Raw genomic sequence first — 23,331 nt, 5'->3', positions numbered from 1 at the left:
CATTCAGAAAACCAAAATCATGGCATCTGGTCCCATCACTTCATGGCAAATAGATGTGGAAACAGTGGCTAACTTTATTTTTCTGGGCTCCAAAATCACGGCAGATGGTGATTGCAGCCATGAAATTAAAAGACACTTGCTCCTTTGAAAGAAAGTTATGACCAACCTACACAGCATATTAAAAAGCAGAGACATTACTTTGCCAACAAAGGTCCATCTAGTCAAGGCTATGGTTTCCAGTGGTCATGTATGGATGTGAGAGTTGGACTATAAAGAAGACTGAGTGCCAAAGAATTGATGTTATTGAACTGTGGTGTTGGAGAAAACTCTTGAGAGTCCCTTGCACTGCAAGGAGATCCAACCAGTCCATCCTAAAGGAGATCAGTCCTGGGTGTTCATTGGTAGGACTGATGTTGAAGCTGAAACTCCAATCCTTTGGCCACCTGATGTGAAGAGTTGACTCATTTGAAAAGACCCTCATGCTGGGAAAAATTGAGGACAGGAGGAGAAGGAGACGACAGAGGATGAGCTAGTTGGCATCACCAACTCGATGGACATAGGTTTGGCTGGACTCCGGGAGTTGGTGATGGACAGGGAGGCCTGGTGTGCTGTGGTTCATGGGTTTGCAAAGAGTCAGACATGACTGAGTGACTGAACTGAACTGAACTGAACATGTATTTTTGCACTAGCCTCCTGTCTGGTATCTATTTTCTGTGTTTGTTCAACTCCTATCTGTTCTCAATGTAGCAGCCAAAAGAAGCTATTATCAGGACATGTCAAGTCTTTTGTTCAAAGTGCTTCATTTATTTTCATCTTACTCAGAATAAAATGAAGTATTTTACACTGGTTTATAGGCCCCTTGAATAATCTCTTCTCCAACTTCATCTCCCCTACCTTTACCACCTCCATTCCACACCAGCCACACTGATTTCCCTTCTGTTTTGAACTTCCAGGGTAAACTCCCATTCTAGATATAGTCAGAAGATTTGCACGGAGTTTCCTTCAGTGGTCTCTTTTCCTCCTTCTCTAGAGAAGCATGTGAATATAGCTTTCATTTTCTTCAGTTCAATCCAAAATCACCTTTTCAATAGAGACTTTCCTGGTCACCTTACCATATTTTCAACTTTCTGCATACTAAATATCTCCTTCTTAGTTTCTTTTTTCCCCTTAGTTTGTACTATTTAACTGGTTGATCTTATATACCCTCTCTTTATTTCTCTCACCAAAATACTAGCTCCAGAAGAAAAAGGAGTTTTATTTATTTTGTTCAGAACTGTATAATCCAGTACCTGGAACATACTTACACACATAATAAGCAATAAATAATTGCTCAATAAGTGAATAATTGAATAATTAAGTGGATTCTTTTTATCTTCCCTATAGTTATAGCTTTCCAGAGCTTTAAATCTCTTCCTTCCTCCTTTCCTATGTGCTTCCCTAAGTAAGATTATCTTATCTCTATGATGTTAAACATCATATATACACTCTTGTGATTTTTCTTTATATCTCCGTAAATATCTCCTATATTTACAAAAGTTACTTAAAACCAAAACCTTTGCTCACTAGGAATCCTTACATTTTCCATTGCATATCAGCAAATTCTATAAGCTCAACCTTCAAAATATATCAGAAGCTAACTCAGATAATACTATTCTCAGTTAAAAACCTAATCTATGTCAGGAGTGTGACTGGGTTTCCTACAATAGCCAGCCTCCCTGGTTCCACCACTGCCTCTCTATAGTTTATTCTCCTCAATGTGGTTGCAATTATCTTTCCAAGATGTAAGTTAGATTTTATCACTGCCTAGATAATAACTCTCCAGTGACTTCTTATTTTATATAGAATAAGATCCAAATTTCTTATTGTCTAAAACAGCCTATATGACATGTTCTTTGTCTACCTTGGTTAAAATTTTCTCCCTGCTCACTATACTTGTCAATGTAGTCTCCTTGATACAAGTTATTTGTATGGATAACTAGTCTCTGAGAAGTTGAAGAATTCCATGTAAGTTTAACCCATTTTAGTAGTAGATTCTGGTCACAAAACCTGTGGTTACAAATCAAATATTATGTGTTCCCTTGGATTGTAATGTCACACTGGGACCAGGTTGAGGACATCCACTGAATTAGATAAAGCGAAAAGTATGTACTTTTGTGGAGGTTAAACATAGTGTGGCCTCACTGAGTTGAAGGGAGAGGTAGAATGCTAAATATAGGTTTATACACAGTGGCTGAGATTTCATCACTAGGGTCAAACAAAGTGCTTTGGATGAAGAATGTGGAGACAGGCAGGTGAGTTCACTACATACTGGAACAATTAAAACAGAGTGGGTAAATTTGTTAAGAAGTGAATAGAGGCAGAAAGGAAATTTAAGCTTGGAACCATGAACCTTATAAAAGGCTATACCTGGGGAACCCAGAATCTGAATGGCAATTTGATTTCTTACTTACTACAAACCTTTGAGTAGCAAGGTCTTATTTGCCTTTGGAATATTGAGTCACAGTGATAGCGCTTTTAATGATAGAGAATAGGACATCCATCTTCATCAAAGTTTCTAGATAGGTACATGCAATTTTAAAAAGTCCTGCAAATAAGTCTGGCATGATTCCAGATGGATGTGTCTCCTAATTACCACTATTTCCTTCTACCCTTATTTCCCTTTCCATTGAGAATCGCTGATTTATGTTATAAGAAGCAGAAATATTTTAAATTATTTTTCAAACTACATCAATCAGGAAAGGTTAAAAATATAACAGAAAATGATGGCAGTAGCTAAAGAGACACAGAGTAAAAAATAAATATATATTTAAATTAAAAGCTATATTATGGATAATTGTCATCATTGCACAGATAATGTAAATTACTGATATGTGAGTGTCTGAAAGAATGTACCTTCCAAAAAAGAGTTGTGTTGACAATATTTAAAAGTACAAATACATTTAAAAGATGCAGTGCTTTTAATTACTTTTCAATCCTGAACATATTGAAATAAATGATGCTGAAAATCTAAACACATACTTTAGTATGAACTTATTTTACCTCCACAAAAAATTTTTATAGAGGCCTTTTTTTTAGGCCTCTAACAAACAATGATGCATCAGAAATAGCATGACCTTTAGACAAACACATAGTTGAATTTTGAAAACCATGTTTACCACAGAGTTGCCAAGGTAATTAATTCTGTGTCTCTGTTTCCTGAATAAAACCTATCTCACATCTTAATTGGCAAATCTTGTCCAATAACTTGTGGATCCTACCATGAGAAGTTGCAAACAGCAGCCAGAATGACTCCGGTGGTTACAGGATAGTGTGGGTTTTGCCTTCGCCACTGCCGCCATCTTCCTCTTCATCATCATAGATTCAATTCATTAAATATTTTATTCAGATTCAAATATTTCTGTGAAATAATGTATAAATATTTCATATTTAATTTACAACTACTCTACATAAAATGCATTAATATCCCTATATTACAAATCAACTAACAATTGAAGAATTTAGGCAAATTGCTCAAGATCGTGAGCTTCCCAGATGGCGCTACTAGTAAAGAATCTGCCTGCCAAAGCAGGGGACATAAGAGATCCAGGTTGGATCCCTGGGTCCTGAAGACCCCCTAGAGAAAGGAATGGTAACCCATTCCAGCATTCTTGCCTGGAAAATCCCATGGACAGGGGCGCCTGGTGGGCTACAGTCCTAGGGTTGCAAAGAGTCAGACAGTGAAGCCACTTACCATTCATGCATGTCATGAACCACACAACCAGTAAAATTTTAAACAAATACTTTCCCACCTCATTTTATGATATTAAAATTCTCTTTAAATTATGACACCTGCAATAACACTTTAATACTAGTATCAAAGCAAAAACAAAAACACCTTTGAAACATAAGATTATATTGTTGGCAGAAATATTTGTCTTCTTTAAAAATCTACCATTTTCTATGCAGAAAATAAACATTTATCTCACCTCTCAGATTAAGGATATTTTAATAACTTTAATTTCAAAAATCATATTTATATTGCTAAGTCACTTCAGTCGTGTCTGACTCTATGCGACCCCATAGACAGCAGCCCACCAGGCTCCCCTGTCCCTGGGATTCTCCAGGCAAGAACACTGGAGTGGGTTGCCATTTCCTTCTCCAATACATGAAGGTGAAAAGTGAAAGTAGAGTCGCTCAGTCCTGTCTGACTCTGAGCGACCCCATGGACTTCAGCCTACCGGGCTCCTCCATCCATGGGATTTTCCAGGCAAGAGTATTGGAGTGGGGTGCCATCACCTTCTCCAATATTATATAGGTTTCATAATTTATATTTCAGGTTTCATAGTTCTGTAGTCATGTAAATTGTTGACAATATGTCTCATCATAACAAGATAAAGATAACTGTAGCTCTAATCATAAAACAATACAATTTAATAGGAAAGGTATTTTTAATCTTTCATTACCTTAATATTTTTGCATAAAATTCATGAAATAGTGTCCAAGGAAACCTGTATTAAATTAACAAATTATTACATCATACTTCCATAGTGAAATAATTATCTTTGTAGTTTTTGTTATTGTCCATCTGCCACGGACATAAGAAATAGAATCTTGTGAGTGACTTAACTGTAATTCTCAAGTCATTCGGAAGTCATATTCATCACTGTCACTGAGAAGAGTCCAGAAGGTATTGCCTGGGCTGTATTTAGCATCTATGAGAATTGCACAATCCATTGCTTCTCATGTTTGTCTTTCTAGGTAAAAGCCAGAAAGCTGTAGCCAAGAACCAGTGCTGGAAAGAAGGTTCACTTTCATTACCCGTCCTCAATTTGTTTCACTTCTCCTTTCCATGACGCAGTAGCCAGTTCTGAATTATTGCATGCTCTTTAAAGACATTTGGCCATACTGCTTATCTTTTCTTCATAGTAAATATAAGTACCTGAATTTTTATTTTATTTTAGTACCTGAATTTTTAATAATGTTACTTTACTTCTAGTCCATCTTCACTCATTAAATTGATAAATCTCTGTGATCAGGAACTTTATCAGTCTTGTCACTGCTATATCCATTGCCCATGGAGTTCCTGCTGCACATTGGGCAATAAAATTCAGTAAGTGAATGACAAACAACTTCCTTAAAAAAAATAGATTTGATATTTTATTGTGGATTAAGGAAAATTCAACAGAACATTGGCTATCATGTGACACATCTCCAGATAAGAAAACCTCATTGTCTCAGGAAGGAAGAGATTATCTTTAGTCTGGAGGACAAAAAGAGGTGTTTGGGTGAGGAGATGAATGTATCTGGCTTCAAGTAAAACAAAGATGTGTCAAATTGTCATAAAGAGAATTTGGATATATTCTTTGTGGACATAAACCAGGGAATCTTTGGGTAAAATTCATAGATATGTCAATTTAGCTTAGCATTAAAAAAAGCCCCAAACTACTCTTTGATAAAAAGTGAAAAATAGCTGCAGTGCCTGGAATTCTGGAAGGGCTTTAATACAAATATGTTTTATCAACTAGAGTTAATAATGAATAAAGTTGTCAGGATTTGGAATGAACTTTTCCAGAATCTGACACACACCCCATGATATAAAACAAACAAACAAGAAGACCTTTAAGCAGGTATTTTATGCAGAATGAAATACTGAATAGGAGATGAAACAACATTACCTCACGGAAATTTCAACTTTATTTAAAGATCATAATATTTATCTCTGAGTAAAAAAAAAAGTTAAAATTATTTAATTAATAAAAAAGCTAGGAAAAGTATCCAGAAAAGAGCCAAAACAATCTAAGAATAGAAAATCTTTGATTATAAAATATTTCCAACTTCATGCCAATAAAATACAAGGCTTTCAAGAGAAATAATTGAGATAAGGATATCATAAAGAGCTTTCCTCATGGCTCAGACAGTAAAGAATCTGCCTTCAATGTGGGAGATCCAGGTTTGATCCTGGGTCATGAAGATACCCTGGAGAAGGGAATGGCTACCCACTCCAGTATTCTTGCCTAGAGAATTCCATAGACAGAGGAGCCTGTTGGGCTACAGTCCATGGTGTCGCAAAGAGACAGATACAACTGAAGTGACTTAGTATGCATGCTTGCATGGGACATCATAAAAGTTTTAAATAATTGAAAATTATGAAAATGATTATTTTAATTTACTAATTAATCAATTAATATGATAAAAGAAGTATTAAAATAGCATTGTTTTTTATATTGTAGATAGCAAACATAGATTTAATATCAGTTGGATCAAAGGATTTTACCTATTAATTGGATTATACAAAATTGATATTAAATAAGATTATTTTATTTATATAATCATGTTAATAATTAGAAATTCAGTATGCTTTGGTGCTCAGTTTGAAAAATTCATTAATCATGATTTGGGTCTATTGTGTACATATGTGTATTACAATAAAGCTTACTTAAAATATTTATTTCTCCAAAAATAATGTCACTGCTATCACTGAAGCTTAACTTGCCATATTTTTTCCTTCATCTTACTTTCCTTAGAATCAATGTCCTGTAAATAAAATCAAATATACATGGATATTTTAATTTTAGTTTGCAATGTATCATTCATCATATTACCTAAATGTGTGTGTGTGTGTTTGTGCTTTGTACTCAAAATTACATTGGGTTTTGGTACAATCAATCTAATGGTTTACTTACTTAAGCAAGTCCTCTGGTAGGAAAAATCTTCAGCAAGCCGCTTTTATTGAGTACAGACTGTGCTAGGCTACAGGAATGAACAAAACAGGCATGTTTATCTACTCTCATGGAGTTTTCCAACCTAATGGAGTTGATTATTCAAACAAAGGAACCTCAAGTGAACGGTGATACAATGAAAAATGTTTGAATTCAAGAAGAAGTATTTTATATACTCAAAGTCTCCCATAAATAAAAAAAATTTGCAATTAAGTTTTTATGTAAATTTCTTAGAGTATTTGATTTCCCAAGTCCCTTCTAATGTTCAAATGTTCCCTTAAAATCAACCTATTTTAAGGATTGCATATGCTACTACAAAACTCAGTTTCCAGGACTTTTTCTTGGCATTTCCTAGGTTTATTCTTGAAACTGTGGGCTTGTTGCCATCAACTTTATGGCACAGATTAGAGCAAACCGACATGAAGAACAAAAATGGTAAAATTTGGAAGACTCAAAAGAGAAGCCAGTGTGTTTCAATTTTGGGGTTATTTTCTCATCCATGATTAATACTAAGTCTGAACTCATTAAAAGAAATATACTCTGTTGACGCTTTGTAAAAGTGCATTTGAACTTAATACAGACTATTGCCCTTCTGGGATTAATATGATTGCATCCAAATGATAGCAGTTGCTCTGATGTCACTGGAAGACAGATATAGGTACAAATATAATGCATTTTCACATTAGAAATTTGGCAGATTATCTGGATGCACTTGCAAAGCTAATAAAGAAAAGAAAGAAGGCAGGAGGAAGGGAGGAAGAGAAGGAGAGAGGGAAGAAAGAAGGAAGGAGAGAGGGAAGAAAGAAGGAAGGAGGGAGGGAAGGAAGGGAGAGAGGAAACATTTTTGCTTCTCTTTAAATCAATCTAGTATTCAGTCCAGTTCATTTTTCTAGAGAGCTGGAAGAGGCTAAACATTGCCTGGTGTTTCTCTGTAACTCTCTAGCTAATTAAGCCAACCCTTCTGTTGAAACAATGCAGAGGAAAGAAGAAAGAATAATCCTCTAAACCATGAAAGCTTTGTTCATCCATCATATCAACCATCTAGTGAGAATCTTAAGAGATCTTTTGTCTGGCAACCTTTTTCCCTTTCAGCTGACAAACAACTGAAGCTGTGCTGTGCAACCTAATTGCTAAATGCAAACTGTGTTCTGGGAATCAATTTGTTTGCATGATTCTATCCAAGTACTTTAGTCAAGCATTTAGGAGACTGGGTTAAGTACAAAAATCTCTCTTAAATACTAATTACAATCTAAATTTTCCTATAAAATAATAGAAAATGTGCTTTTAAATGGGCACCTGACTTTTAGTTATATATTTAGAGGGAAAAAAAAGAAACGATGTCTCAGCAAAGGTGAAAATGTGTTGGAACATACAGATTTGGATTAAGAAGAGTAGCATGTTTGTGTGTTTTTAAGATATTTTGAACTTTTTATTTTCCCCTTCAATATGATCGAGTTGAACAACACTGATTGAAAATCTGTGGCAATTTCTTTATTCAGTTCAGTTCAGTCGCTCAGTCATGTCCAACTCTTCATGACCCCATGAATTGCAGCACACCAGGCCCCCCTGTCCATCACCAACTCCCGGAGTTCACTCAAACTCACATCCATCGTGTCGGTGATGCCATCCAGCCATTTCATCCTCTGTCGTCCCCTTCTCCTCCTGCCCCCAATCCCTCCCACCATCAGAGTCTTTTCCAATGAGTCAACTTTTCACATGAGGTGGCCAAAGGATTGGAGTTTCAGCTTTAGCATCAGTCCTTCCAAAGAAATCCCAGGGCTGATCTCCTTTAGAATGGACTGGTTGGATCTCCTTGCAGTCCAAAGGACTCTCAAGAGTCTTCTCCAACACCACAGTTCAAAAGCATCAATTCTTTGGTGCTCAGCTTTCTTCACAGTCCAACTCTCACATCCATACATGACCACAGGAAAAACCATAGCCTTGACTAGACGGACCTTTGTTGGCAAAGTAATGTCTCTGCTCTTGAATATGCTATCTAGGTTGGTCATAACTTTCCTTCTAAGGAGTAAGCGTCTTTTAATTTCATGGCTGCAATCACCATCTGCAGTGATTTTGGAGCCCAAAAAAATAAAGTCTGAGACTGTTTCCACTGTTTCCCCATCTATTTCTTTATTAAGTGCTAGTAAAAAATAAAAATGAAAAGATCAGACAAGGTTCTAACAGTCAAGAAGTCTTACCTTTTATGAAATGTTCAGCTTTTAGACCAAAGGTTTTTTCTTACTTCCCAGGCATCCATTTCATAGTGCCTATCTATCTATATTATATAATAATTGGCCTCTGCTTATTGCTAGAGCTGAAACCTCATCCCATGTTCTGAATGCCTCCAGTTACTACAGTTACTAATTATTTTTAAAGTTAGAAGATGATGTGCAGCTAAATATATCTCATCTTCCTAATGGCATTTTTTTAACTGAAATGTAATTTGCTCCTTTTTATTAGTGCTGACTGAAAATAAATCTTCCTCTTTTTTTCCTTCCCCAGAAAGTTTAGATTATTGGTGGATTTTGCCTTTTGATCAAATTTGGTAGCAGGATTATTTAATTTATATATTTCTATGGGACTCTTCTCTTTAGTTCCCTCTTTTATCTTGCCTTCTCTTTTCTCTTCTCTTTCTCTCATAAAAATTCTGAATTCCTATTTCCCTGTGAAGTTGAGAATATATCCCAATTCACTAGTTAAGAATAATGAGATAATATAATTTAAGAACCAAGTTGACCATGGATCCTGTTTACGTAGTATATTCAGATGGAAGAAATAATTTTTAGAGAATTGCTGAATTATTGCAAACTTTTACAGTGTAGTAGTTCAATCCTGCCACCCTGGGTACCCATATTCCTGCCTTGAAAAACAAACCTGTCGAAGTAAGGAGGAAACTTAAATTCATGAAGCTAGGGAATGGTTCTTCAGTAATTACTTCTTTCATTTCCACAGTTTTCAATGAAAATGTCAGGAGATGGGGGAAACAAGTACCAAAAGTGAACTAAATTAAGACATTTGCATTAAAATATAATCCAAATTGCAAGTGATCCACTTATAAAAAATGCTGTATGCCCAAGTAAATTGTTATAAACTCTATATTGCTTTAGTAACATTTTTTTTTTGACCTTATTACCTCCAGGGAGAAAACAGTACAGTCATAAAAACCTTTCTGATAATGTATAGTGCATCTGGATGGAAGAAATAAGACTTGAAAGAGTTGAGATTCAGTCTGTGAACAGGCTCAAGAGTAACTCATACACATTGCGACCTTCCATTAGCTCATGTAGGACTTTGAAGTGAAATGTATTATTGCTTTAGGCACTTGAAGAATCAATGTACATTTTGGGGTTTTTATTCTTGAAAGAGTAATGTTTACCATACATTTTTATTCATCTTAACCCAAGAGAATAAAGTGAATTTCTCTTTTCATATAGTACTGTGAAAAATATTTAATAGCTCATATTGAATTAATTCAAAATATATCCAAAGTAATGAAGGTTATTCACTTAGTTCTCATTTCAACAAGCATTTATTGAGCATATACTTTTTGCTCAGGATTATTTCAGGTACTGAGCATACAAAAATAAATAAGATATGATTTATTTCAGAGCTCAATATATAATTGTTATTATGTAATTTGGCACTGTTACAGTGAATTGCAATAATATGCTACTATGATATATTTTAATCTTTACGTAAATGATATTTGCTCAATTGGTTTTGGCTTCCTTAATATTTGGGCTTTCCAAGTGGCTCAGCAGTAAAGAATCTGCCTGCAGGCCAGGAGACCTGGGTTCCATCCATGGGTCAGGAAGATCCCCTGGAGAAGGACATGGCAACTTGTCTGGAGAATCCCATGGACAGAGGATCCTGATGGGCTACAGTCCATAGGGTCACAAAGAGTTAGACATGACTGAAGAGACTTCGCATACACACAGGTACATCCTAAATATTTAAGTTGTGTAATACACACACACACACACACACATATATATATGTAATATATAATAATCAGAAGACAGATTAACCAGAATGTATACATTTGCATGTATATTTTTGAAGAAAACTAGTTTACATTATTTCATTCATCATTGGAGCTTCATCATGGAAGCTTGTAGAAAATCATGAGATTCAGGATAAGAAGTTTTATAAAACTAATTAGCCTAGGCTATAACCTTATAAATTAAAATGCAATCAGTATCCTTAAATTACTGGAATGCATTTATGAATTAATAGTTGTTTTAATATAATTCAGTGGTTATTAGACAATTTTATTTGGTTATATAATTAAGAATAATTGTTATAATTTATTTAATTTAAGAAAGCTATCTTTGGGTCAGTTTTTAAATTGTTCAGATTTTCAAACACTTAAACACAATTAGTAGTGCAACCTGATCAATTTTACAAATGTTACAGTCACAGAAATTCTTCTGGAAGGAATCAAAAAACTACTTCAAAATATATTTAATGCTTATTTTTATCCTAAGAAGTTTACCATATGCAAGATGATATGGAGAATATGACCTTGCAATAAACAAGATGGTATTTACCCTTTTCTGTTTGTTATCCTTTTCTGTTTCACCTGTGTCTCCATATTTACTTAAAATAATAGATTCTGTTGGGAATACACATTCCTTTTTATATGCTTAAATATGAAGAGTAAATTTGTTTACTATATGAAAATTGCTTTGTCTGTTCTTTATATAAATATGTCAGTATAATAGAAGCAACATGTGAACTGTTTCAAGTACTGCTCCCACTACTAATCATGATACTCACTGAATGTCTCCTTTTTTGAGCTCAATTTTGCTCAGTTGCTTCCTGATTTTTTTTCTAAGGGTCCTAAATCTGAACATCTCACTTTTAAAATATAGATCCTTTAGGCACAGGCTATATGCTATATTATCAATTGTTTTTATTAAATGCTGAATTGCTATGGTAAAAAAAGAATAGTGTACATGTAAGGGGCATGTAAAAACTGTTGCATGGTGTCTTACAGCCATAGTGAAAATTTATTTGATGCAGAGTTTCACATTATTTAGCTTAGCATGTAGGACACTCAGCTGGTGTCAAAGACTTTCTTATTGTTGTGAAAGGGTGGGGGAGTCTTGTGGGACTGAGTCCTTTTCTGTTGGATCTGATGCTCTGTCCAGGTAGTATCAGAATTGAATTAAATTGTAGAACACTCAGGTGGTGTCAGACTAGCTTATTGTCTTGAGAAAAGTGTTCACACAGTTAATATCTAAAAGGGTCAGTAGTGAAGTGTTCTATGTGATAGAAAAGGAGACTAACAGGAAAGAAATATACAGTAAGGAAAAGCTGCATTTTTCCCCCTGCATAGGAAGGGAAAAATCTGACATTCTTCCTAAAGACCTGGGAAGAGTTGAACTCATGTTATTTTCCTCCAAGTATGCTCTTCTGGATGAGTTATAAGCTGGAATTAAGATAGGCATGAGAAACATCAACAATCTTAGATATGCAGATGATATCACTCTGATGGCAGAAAGCCAAGAGGTACTAAAGACCCTCTTGATAAGGGTGAAGGAGGAGAGTGAAAGGACTGGCATAAGACTAAATATTAAAAAACCAAGATCATGGCATCCCAGCCTCATTACTGCATGGCAAATAAAAGGGGAAAAGGTGGAAGTAGTGACAGATTTCTTCTCAGGCTCCAAAATCACTGTGGACGGTGATTGCAGCCATGAAATCAGAAGACGATTCCTTCTTGGCAGGAAAGGGATGACAAACCTGTTTAAAAGCAGAGACATTACTCCTCTGACAAAGGTCTATATAGTTAAGGCTATGGTCTTCCCAGTGGTCATGTACAGTTGTAAGAGCTGGACTGTAAAGAAGGCAGAATGCCAAATAATTGATGCCTTTGGACTGTGCTGCTGGAGAAGACTCTTAAAAGTTCCTTAATCAGCAAGGAGATCAAACCAGTCTATCTTAAGGGAGATCAACCCTGAATATTCCCTGGAAGGACTGATGCTGAAGCTGAAGCTGAAGCTTAAGCTCAAGTATTCTGGTCATCTGATGTGAACAGATGACTCATTGGAAAGTCCCTGATGCTGGGAAAGACTGAGAGCAAAAGAAGAGGGTGTCAGAGGATGAGATGGCTGGATGGCATCACCAATGCAATGAACATGAACTTGGGAAAGCTTCAGGAGTTGGTGAGGGACAGGGAGGCCTGGTTTGCTACAGTCCAAGGGGTCACAAACAATCCGACAAAACTGGGCGACTGAACAGCAGTAGCAACAACATGCTCTTCTTACAGGATTTCCTATTTGAATGATGGCAGCTCTGTTAATCCTCCCAGTTCCTCAGGCCAGAATTCTTGGAGTCATCTTTGACTGTTCTCATTTCTCTCCACTTCTAATTCATGGCCAGTTATAAGGACTCACCCTTCAAAATATTTGCAAGCTTTGAGCACTTCTCTCTATTTCTGCTACTATTTCTGTGGTTCACACAACCATCATCTCTCACATAAATTATTCCTGTGGTCTCCTAACTGATCTCCCTGCTTTTACCTGTGGATTCTCTGCAGTCAATACTCAGAGATAATCTTTTTAAAAAGAATAAGTGAGATCTTGTCCTTTATTTGTGCAAACCTTCCAATTGCTTCTTCTCTCCCTCACAGCAGATGTAAAAAGATTATAATGTCCTACAAGTAAATAAATAATATCACCTTCTACTCCTTCCTCCCTGACTGGCTTCACTTGAGTCACACCCTCCTACTAAGGTTCTTGGAAAACTCCAGGCACACACCTGTCTCACTAGCCTTTGCTTTCTGCTTTTGTTAAAATACTCTTCCCTCAAATAAATTGCATGGCTCACTCTTATCCTCTGTCAACTCTTCACTTAAGTTTCTTTGTTTTCAAATATCGCAGAGTTTCCCTACCCAGAGTCTTCCAAAGTCAAGGTTAAGGCACAGCCCTTCAGACTGTCAACGTGTCCCAAGATTTCAGATCTAACTTGCGAGTTCAGAGTCCACATGCATTCCCTCAGATTTGATAATTCACTAGAATGACTCATAGGACTTATAAAAATGCCATAAATTACAAATAACAGTTTTAATATAGCAAAGGTCTTCCCTGGTGGCTCAGATGATAAAGAAAATCTGCCTGTAATGTGGAATACCTGGGTTATGAAGATCCCCTAGAGAAGGACAAGGCAACTAACTCTAGTATTCTTTTCTGGAGAATTCCATGGACAGAGGAGACTGGTGAGCTACAATCCGTGGAGTCACAGAGTTAGACACAACTGAGTGAGTGACACACACACGATATAGCAAGAGCACATAGTTCAGAACCAAAGTAAAGGATACAGAGAGCAAGATCTACAACTAACAAGCTTCCAGATAGAAATCTTCAACATCCTCAGAGACACTTCATCTTCATGGCATCAATTGTGGTAATGTGCACATGGAGAACTGCCAACCCAGAAAACTCACCTGACCTTGAGGTTTAGTTTTATTTGGGTTGCATTAGAAAGTCATGGCACAGTCAATTATTGGCCAAGTGGTTCAATTCAATCTTTAGGCCCTTCCTCTTCCTGGAGCTCAGGCTGATATCAGTTGGCTCAAAGTCTTACCCTCTAATCACTGGTTAGTTTTTCAGGGGAGGTCAGTTCCTTCCCTAAGATTATCAGTGTGTGCAGCCCCACCCTGAGTCATTGCATTAGCAAAAGCCATCATGTGCACAACATGAATCACCCTGTTAGTATAAACTATCAGGTATGGTGCAAAATCCCAAGACTTAGAGGTTGTCTCACGAGGAAATTTGGACAAAGTCAATCAAATTCCTTATTATACACTCCCTACCTCTGCCCTCCAAACACACACACATACTTAACATACTCATGATTTCCTATCATCCCCACTTTCCGCTTTATTATTTCTAGGAGCTATTACTATCCAACATACTATATATTTTTCTTTTATTATTATCATTATTGTCTATCTTTCTCAAGAATGAAAACTATATGAGGTAGGAATTTTTTTCTGTTTTTGCTGTTGTTGAATCTTCTGTGATTCAAACAAGTTTGACAAAGTATGCTCTCAATTGATATTTGTTTAATGAAAGAATAGGTTTAATCTCTAAATTCAGATTCTTTTATAACCCTTCTATTCTTTAAATTGAAATATAGTTATTTAAGCATGACACGACAGAATATAAATCCATGAATATTTGCATATAAGATATTATCCACTATATAGTATATCCTCGTGCCCTGCTTATGATTGAGGAATATTTCAGGTGGCCTTTCAGTTTACAACTACTAATCATGACTTCATTTTACTAGATTGTAAAGCACACTAAAATATATTCACTTTAAAATAACTGTATAGCACAGGGAACTCTGCTCAGTGTTATGTGGCAGCCTGGATGGGTTTGAGGGAGAATGGATCCATGAATACGTATGACTGAGTCCATTCAGTGTTCACCTGAAACTACCGCAACATTGTTAATTGGTTACACTCCAATATAAAATAAATGCTTAAAAAGGAACCATATATCTTAGTTAGAAATAACCATCTCTGAATTCTTAAAGGAATCTTAATTCCTGTGTTAGGATTGGGTAAGCAGTATTGGAATTTGTATTTCTAAGAAAATTTGATACATGAAGTTGAGTATATCCTAGCTCTTCATACCAGGCACCCTGAGTCAGTTAATTTCTTTTTAAAGATTCTACATAAAATGAATAGAAAATGTTCCAATACCCATGATAACCAAGCAATTTTCTGTAATACAATTGTTCAAACGATATTCTGCATTTTTGGTTAAATAAACCATGTTTTAAAACTTTTCAATCTTACATTAGAGGAAAAGTGCAATGAATGATCTTTAGACTACTTTTGTATAACACATATTAGGAAAAAAACCTGATAACAAAAAGAGAAGAGATTTCTTTATATGATGGAAAGTATTGCATATTTTCACTTTGAGGTCTGAATTTTGTAATCGGAATATAAAATATTTTTTTAAAAAATAGCAAAGTCAGATCAGATCAGATCAGTCGCTCAGTCATGTCCGAATCTTTGTAACCCCATGAATCACAGCACGCCAGGCCTCCCTGTCCCTCACCAACTCCCGGAGTTCACTCAGACTCACGTCCATCGAGTCAGTGATGCCATCCAGCCATCTCATCCTCTGTCGTCCCCTTCTCCTCCTGCCCCCAATCCCTCCCAGCATCAGAGTCTATTCCAACGAGTCAACTCTTTGCATGAGATGGCCAAAGTACTGGAGTTTCAGCTTTAGCATCAGTCCTTCCAAAGAAATCCCAGGGCTGATCTCCTTCAGAATAGACTGGTTGGATCTCCTTGCAGTCCAAGGGACTCTCAAGAGTCTTCTCCAACACCACAGTTCAAAAGCATCAATTCTTTGGCGCTCAGCCTTCTTCACAGTCCAACTCTCACATCCATACATGACCACAGGAAAAACCATAGCCTTGATTAGATGAACCTTTGTTGGCAAAGTAATGTCTCCGCTTTTGAATATGCTATCTAGGTTGGACATAACTTTCCTTCCAAGGAGTAAGCATCTTTTAATTTCATGGCTGCAGTCACCATCTGTAGTGATTTTGGAGCCCAGAAAAATAAAGTCAGCCACTGTTTCCACTGTTTCCCCATCGATTTCCCATGAAGTGATGGGACCGGATGCCGTGATCTTTGTTGTCTGAATGTTGAGCTTTAAGCCAACTTTTTCACTCTCCACTTTCACTTTCATCAAGAGGCTTTTGAGTTCCTCTTCACTTTCTGCCATAAGGGTGGTGTCATCTGCATATCTGAGGTTATTGATATTTCTCCCGGCAATCTTGATTCCAGCTTGTGTTTCTTTCAGTCCAGTGTTTCTCATGATGTCCTCTGCATATAAGTTAAATAAGCAGGGTGACAATATACAGCCTTGACGTACTCCTTTTCCTATTTGGAACCAGTCTGTTGTTCCATGTCCAGTTCTAACTGTTGCTTCCTGACCTGCATACACGTTTCTCAAGAGGCAGATCAGGTGGTCTGGTATTCCCATCTCTTTCAGAATTTTCCACAGTTTATTGTGATCCACACAGTCAAAGGCTTTGTCATAGTCAGTAAAGCAGAAATAACTGTTTTTCTGGAACTCTCTTGCTTTTTCCATGATCCAGCAGATGTTGGCAATTTGATCTCTGGTTCCTCTGCCTTTTCTAAAACCAGCTTGAACATCAGGTGTTCACGGTTCACGTATTGCTGAAGCCTGGCTTGGAGAATTTTGACCATTACTTTACTAGCGTGTAAGATGAGTGCAATTGTGCAGTAGTTTGAGCATTCTTTGGCATTGTCTTTCTTTCAGATTGGAATGAAAACTGACCTTTTCCAGCCCTGTGGCCACTGCTGAGTTTTCCCAATTTGCTGGCATATTGAGTGCAGCACTTTCACAGCATCATCTTTCAGGATTTGGAATAGCTCAACTGGAATTCCATCACCTCCACTAGCTTTGTTCATAGTGATGCTTTCTAAGGCAGGATGTTTACATTTATCTTATAATTTTGAAATGAAAATTATATAGTGTTTCAGAGGGTTTCGCAGTTGTCTCAGTGGTAAAAACATCTGCCTGCCAATGCAGGAGATGCAAGAAATGTGGATTCAGTCCCTGGGTTGGGAAGATGGAGGAGGAAATGGCAACCCACTTCATTATTCTTGCTGGGAAAATTCCTTGGACAGAGGAGTCTGGTGTGCTACAGGTCATGGGTCACAAAGTCAGACACAGCTGAGGGACTGAACATGCACAGCACAGTGTTTCCGAATTTTGTACCTGGAAAATATATTGCATTTTACAAAGTTTTTAATTTATACAAATAAGAGAATTGTTTCTCTGGTTAAGTTTTAGTCTTTGGAGGTTTTTTCAAATTATAGAATAAAATGTTTCATCACTTCAATAGCTATTTCAATCACTTTTTGAAAACAATATCTGCATCCATAGGCAAAGGAATTTTATTATCTCTGAACTACAATTTGGAATGTCATGAGTTATTTCATAGGACAAAGTTTGTTAAATGAACACTGGCAGTGCCATTAGTGCTTCGCTCTTGAACTCAAATACAAGTCAGCTCTGTTTAAGTCACCATTTGCAGAAGCCAGAAATGAATGTGCAGTTAAAATGGTGCCATAAGTTAATTAGAATAGAATTAGAAGGAAAGTGGGCTATTTAGGAACATAAGAATTGCTGTACCGAATCACACCAGTGGTTCTCCTGGTTTAATATCCAGCCTCCAGCAGCTGTACTTGTTAGTTTCTAAAGCTTTAAAATAAAAGAAAAAGACTACATAATTCACCTAGACAAGTGTGCCATCTGTGATCTGGAGAAATTTTCTTCCTGACCTCTTTCAAATAATACCCTAAAGCAAGAGGGTTCAATCCTGTTATGATATTGGTTTAGCTTGAATAGCTCTGGTTTTTAATAATTCTTATTAAATCATCCAGTTCTTACATAAAATCAACCCGTTCATCACGAAGCTATTTATCTCTATAGCTCTTGACTCATGGTTGAATATGTCTGCATCTGTGATAAAATAGGAACTTGTGGTACTTATTCAACACAAGTTCTTGATGGCAAAATCTGCCTCAGATAACCATGCTGATGAATGCCTGCTTTTCTTTCCAAATTCTAGGGGTTCACAGGCTTTTGGCAAGAAAAAAAAAAGAGCTGACTAGTACTTGACTTCAAGAGCGAAGCACTAATGGCACTGCCAGTGTCCATTTAACAAACTTTGTCCTATGAAATAACTCACGACACTCCAAATTGTAGTTCAGGGATAATAAAATTCCTTTGCCTATGGATGCAGATATGTTCTATCAGTACTCCCAAGTTTCTGTCAATAATATATTGAAGTTGTGTCATTAATGGTGAAGAATTTTGTGTGGTATACTTTTAGAAAAGTTCAGCTGGAGATTTTCTTATATGGTTGTGCTTAAGTTAGAAAGGGATGAACTGCATTTGCCTGTCACTTGAATCTTTTTTTTTGTTTGTTTGTTTGATATCAGTCTCAGTGACTACTTTCTAGGTTTCTTGGTTATTCTAGATACCACCTCTAGGTTAGTAATTCTAAACTATTATGTTTATACTAAACCGTCAGGCCAAGAATCCCTCAAGAATCCTAAATGCCTACAAACTAAAGTCTAAACCATTTTCCTAGATTGTCAGAGCTTATTGCTATAACACTAATATCTTAAAGCTATTATTCTAATAGAATCTCCTCTTAGAGTCCAAGAAAATAACTTTTATTTTTCATTGCTATTTGAACTAGGAGGAACACAATTTTGTACCTATTTTGTTTTAGTTCCCTTTCTTTAGTTTTCCAAAATTTTCTTTCTGGTTCAGTTTCTTTTTTTTTTTCTCCTTACCTCAGGTAAAATTGCATTTCTTTAGGTAATTTCCTTTTCTGACAAGTCATGTTTATGCTTGATTTAGGCTACCAGATATTGTTGGTTCTTTGTTTTCATGGATGTCTTTTCTTGTAATTTTCTGAGGGAAACTATGTTTTCCATATGTATTTGTATTTCTAAAGCCTAGAGCAGTGTCAGACTCATAAAAGTTGCATACAAATATATTAAAGAAAAATCTTTAGAATCACCAGTAACTATCCAGATAGTCACTTCCAGAATGTTTATTCTTTGAGTTTCTGTTTGTGTGACCTAGGCAATAATATATTATTGAATCCTACAAGGTGTAAATGAACCAAAAATTATAAATTTCTGAAAAATTGAGTCAAGCACTATTGATTTAAAAATCACAATTGAAAATATGGGAAGCATCAGCATGAAAACAGTATCTAAAGGTTCTGAATTGGTTTTTACACCTGATGTTAAGAAATAAAGCAAATTCCAGGCAAAAGTAATACCTAGGCAAAGACAGGAGGTGAAATAGAGAAAGAAATCACTAAGAAAGTGTTCCTAATTCGTGTTGGCTGGCTTGCAAAGAGAATACCCGAAAGTAAGCTTGGAAATGTGGGTGGCATGTTCACTAATCTTTATCTGATCTCACAGGGGAATTATTGAAGGATTTTTAAGTAGTGAACAAATTTATATGAATGAAAGAACAATTTAAAAGTTAGACCTAGAGTAATACAGTTATTACATACCAAGGAAATAAGCAATCAGTCCCAAATTTAGATATATATGTTCAAATGTAAAGAAAATATTATTATTTTAAAATAGAATATATTTTTCTTCCTATATGTTAAGCATAAATATGTGTAAAAATTTCATCTTTAAATTTTAATTCCTACAATTTTAACTAACATAGTGCTTCAAGGTACTGAAAACATTCAACTAGTTCTTTTATGCTTGATATTATCAAGCAAATCCACATTTTTCTGACTTTTTAGAAGCTCTTATTGATTTCTGAGAACATTATATATGTGCGTGTGTATACACACACCCACACCCACACACACACACACACACACACATATATATATATATTAATCTATCAGTGACTTCAAAAGAACTATAATGCCTCTCTATTTTTTTAGAAATCCGAATGGGACCCAGAACAATAGTACAAGATGGCCTGTCTTCAAAAGCAATGAACAGAAGTATTTCACCTTAAATACAGAGTCACCAAAAGTAAATATCAAACTACGTGCTCAACAATGCCGATTCTGGACACTATTTTTTCCCAAAGTTTTGGAAATTACAGGTATTTATTACTTTTTTGTTTTGTTAGTATTTGGTTAAATAATTAGTTGTGGGCTATGTAAAAGAGGAAAATGTTACACAATCCAGGGCAGGGTGATAATGTTCATCTGCGAATTTACAGTTAATTGATTCCACTGTGTACATTATTTAAAGAAAGTAAAACCAAACATTTTCTCTAGAAGAAAATGAAACCTAATACTGGAACTAAGATAGGGTGATCTTTCTATTCAGCAAATTTTTGTGGAATTATTTAATAGAAATTGAAAAAGTAAATATATAAAATAAACAACTTATAAAACTGAAAAATTGAACTGATATAAAACTAAATACAATTGATAATCCAAAAGAGCCGAAAACAAATTTAGTAATACATTGATTGATTTTTAAGGGGAAAAAAATCTCTAACATTTATATATTTAAAAACATTATCCAAATATTTCTAAATATTCTGAGCTTGGAAATATTTAAGACCAGAGACATACATTATATAACATAATAAACAAGTAGTAATTTAGTTAGCTATGCTTCAGAAAGTGATTACTTAGATTTATATAGGGAAATACTAAGAAAATGGTTCAGATCATCATTTATTTCAAAATTCACGAGTAAAATATTTAACTAAGCTCAAACAGTCAACTTGAGTGATTGCATATTCTCTAAGAAAAAAGACATACATATACAATCCATTGTTGTTTGTTTGTTTTGTTTTGTATTTTTAATGCCCAGCTCTTTATAACTGATGTGGCTCCTCAAGTCTATTTTCTGTATTTTTCAAATAAAAGTAATTTACTTTCAACCACTAGACATACTGCTAACCAGTTCCTTTATTTATTTATTTTTTTAACAGTTCCTTTAGACTTTACCCTTCTGTTTCTCATAATATGCCACAATTTTCAAGCTATATTTTAGCTATCACTATATAGTAGCTGTTTTAGTTTCTTTAGAGAGGTTAAGGGTTAGTTTCAGGCAAATAAGGACATTTCAGAGTTGTATTTGATTGTTTAATATGCTTTTTTATTTTCTCAGACATTACTCACCAAAATTATAATTACAGACTCCACCTGTTTGGGAAGCATTACTTATAGACCAGTTCTCTGTGTACTCCTAAATGTTCTGTGACACAATATACAGCAGAGATGGGCTTCTGCATCCCTTGGCAGAGCTACAGTGCTGCCCTTGTGTCCTCTGGGTGTGAATAGCAATGAGGTAACATGCATAATCTGCCAGGAGACTAGAAGAGGTACCATTTAACATATCACAGATTATATAGTCTCAATCTTTACTTAAAATATCAGTATTTTGAAATGGGAGGATCATAATTTGAAGCAAAATAAGCTGAGAGTAGGGGAAATTTTTAAATGACTACTTTATTATAAAATCAACTTAGTCGTTCAGGTTCAAGCACATGTGGTCTATTGCAGTGTGTGTGCATGTGTGCTAAGTCATTTCAGTTGTGTCCAACTCCTTGCAACCCTGTGGATGTAGCCTGCCAAGCTCCTCTGTCCATGGGATTCTCCAGGCAAGAATACTGGAGTGGGTTGCCATGTCCTTCTCCAGGGGATCTTCCCAAACTACGTATCAGACCTGTGTCTCTTAAATCTCCAGCCTCCATTGGCTCTTTACCACTAGCGCCACCTGGGAAGCCCCTACTTTAGTTTATTTGTGTATAAAATAAAATTTCAATATCAGCAAATTTTGAAGATGTACTTCAAAATCTCTATCTCTAAATACCCAACTTCTATAAAGCAGTTGAATAAATCAATTCCTATGTTTTTGGCTAGATGCTGCTCTATCCTACACAGGGATGAACAACTTCCTAATGAAAAGAACACTGAGCTGTATGGAAATACATATCTCACTCTGGGATACTTCCAATGTGCCTTGAAAACATATTTTATATTTATCACTATTTTTTCAGATAATCACCCAAAAGGAGTTTTATGAAATATATTTAATAAATTTTAAAATAAATGTATGACATAATTGTTATAATATCAACAAATTATTCATTAGTAATAACAATATTTATACTTAAATAAACATAGTTAGTTTGAAATGTCATGTCTTTGAGTTTTATAAGCAAATAATGTCAGAGAAGGCAATGGCACCCCACTCCAGTACTCTTGCCTGGTAAATCCCATGGATGGAGGAGCCTGGAAGGCTGCAGTCCATGGGGTTGCTCCAGGTCAGACAAGATTGAGCAACTTCACTTTCACTTTTCACTTTAATGCATTGGAGAAGGAAATGGCAACCCACTCCAGTGTTCTTGCCTGGAGAATCCCAGGGATGGGAAAGCCTGGTGGGCTGCCGTCTATGAGGTCGCACAGAGTCGGACACGACTGAAGTGACTTAGCAATAGCAAGCAAATAATGTTGAGGGATTTAAATATTAAGAAGATATGTTCTTACCATACTTTATAATTTTCAAGTCATAAAACTTTAAACATTTTACTCTTCAATATTCTGAAAATAGGGTTCTTCAGATGGCTTAGGCTGACGATTTTATGGAAATACTCCTTTTGGTTTTTTAAAAGCAAGTAAACTTCATAAGCAAAGGAAGATTTCAAAAAATAAATACTGAACAGGACTTCTTAAAAGGAGAAATGTTTACTTCACTCACAATGGAAGTACAATAAGCATAAGTACCTTCTGAGCAGTTATTTACATCTGAGTAGTAAATATGCTCAAACAAATAATCCTTAAGATTTCTTTAACACACAAATTCTAACACTTAACTTCAGACTATATTTCAGCACACACCTATGGTCTTATTGCAAGTACCTGCAAGAAATAAAATACACTATTTGTTTCAACTGTTAACAAATTCAGATTTTTGTTGCTAAGAATATAACTACAATATTTCATAATCACAAGAAACGGAAGTAGATAAATGACCCAATGTTGATGAAATATCAATATTTTTCAATAAAATTGAGGAAGTAAATTCATATAAAGGGAAAAAATT

At 35.6% G+C, this 23,331-nt stretch overlaps 1 protein-coding gene across 2 annotated transcripts in view; it reads left to right on the top strand.

The window, feature by feature from the left end:
* Positions 1-23,331, top strand: part of BCHE (butyrylcholinesterase) — a 79,450-nt gene that overhangs the window by 45,962 nt on the left and 10,157 nt on the right. The window contains exon 3 of one of the 2 annotated variants that reach the window (XM_086317918.1): positions 20,202-20,368. In XM_086317918.1, coding sequence (XP_086174044.1) covers positions 20,202-20,368 — 167 coding nt within the window. Of the gene's footprint in view, positions 1-4,737; positions 6,539-20,201; positions 20,369-23,331 lie in introns of those variants that run through there. The other variant, XM_086317929.1, reaches the window with a different exon arrangement.

The sequence above is a fragment of the Bos grunniens genome, chromosome 1 (assembly GCF_055505025.1).
Source record: "Bos grunniens cultivar Pamir isolate PY7600 chromosome 1, Bosgru_T2T1.0, whole genome shotgun sequence".
NCBI classification, from domain to species: Eukaryota; Metazoa; Chordata; class Mammalia; order Artiodactyla; family Bovidae; genus Bos; species Bos grunniens.
Note: the sequence above shows the minus strand (reverse complement) of the source record. Positions and strands in the feature narration are given on the sequence as shown.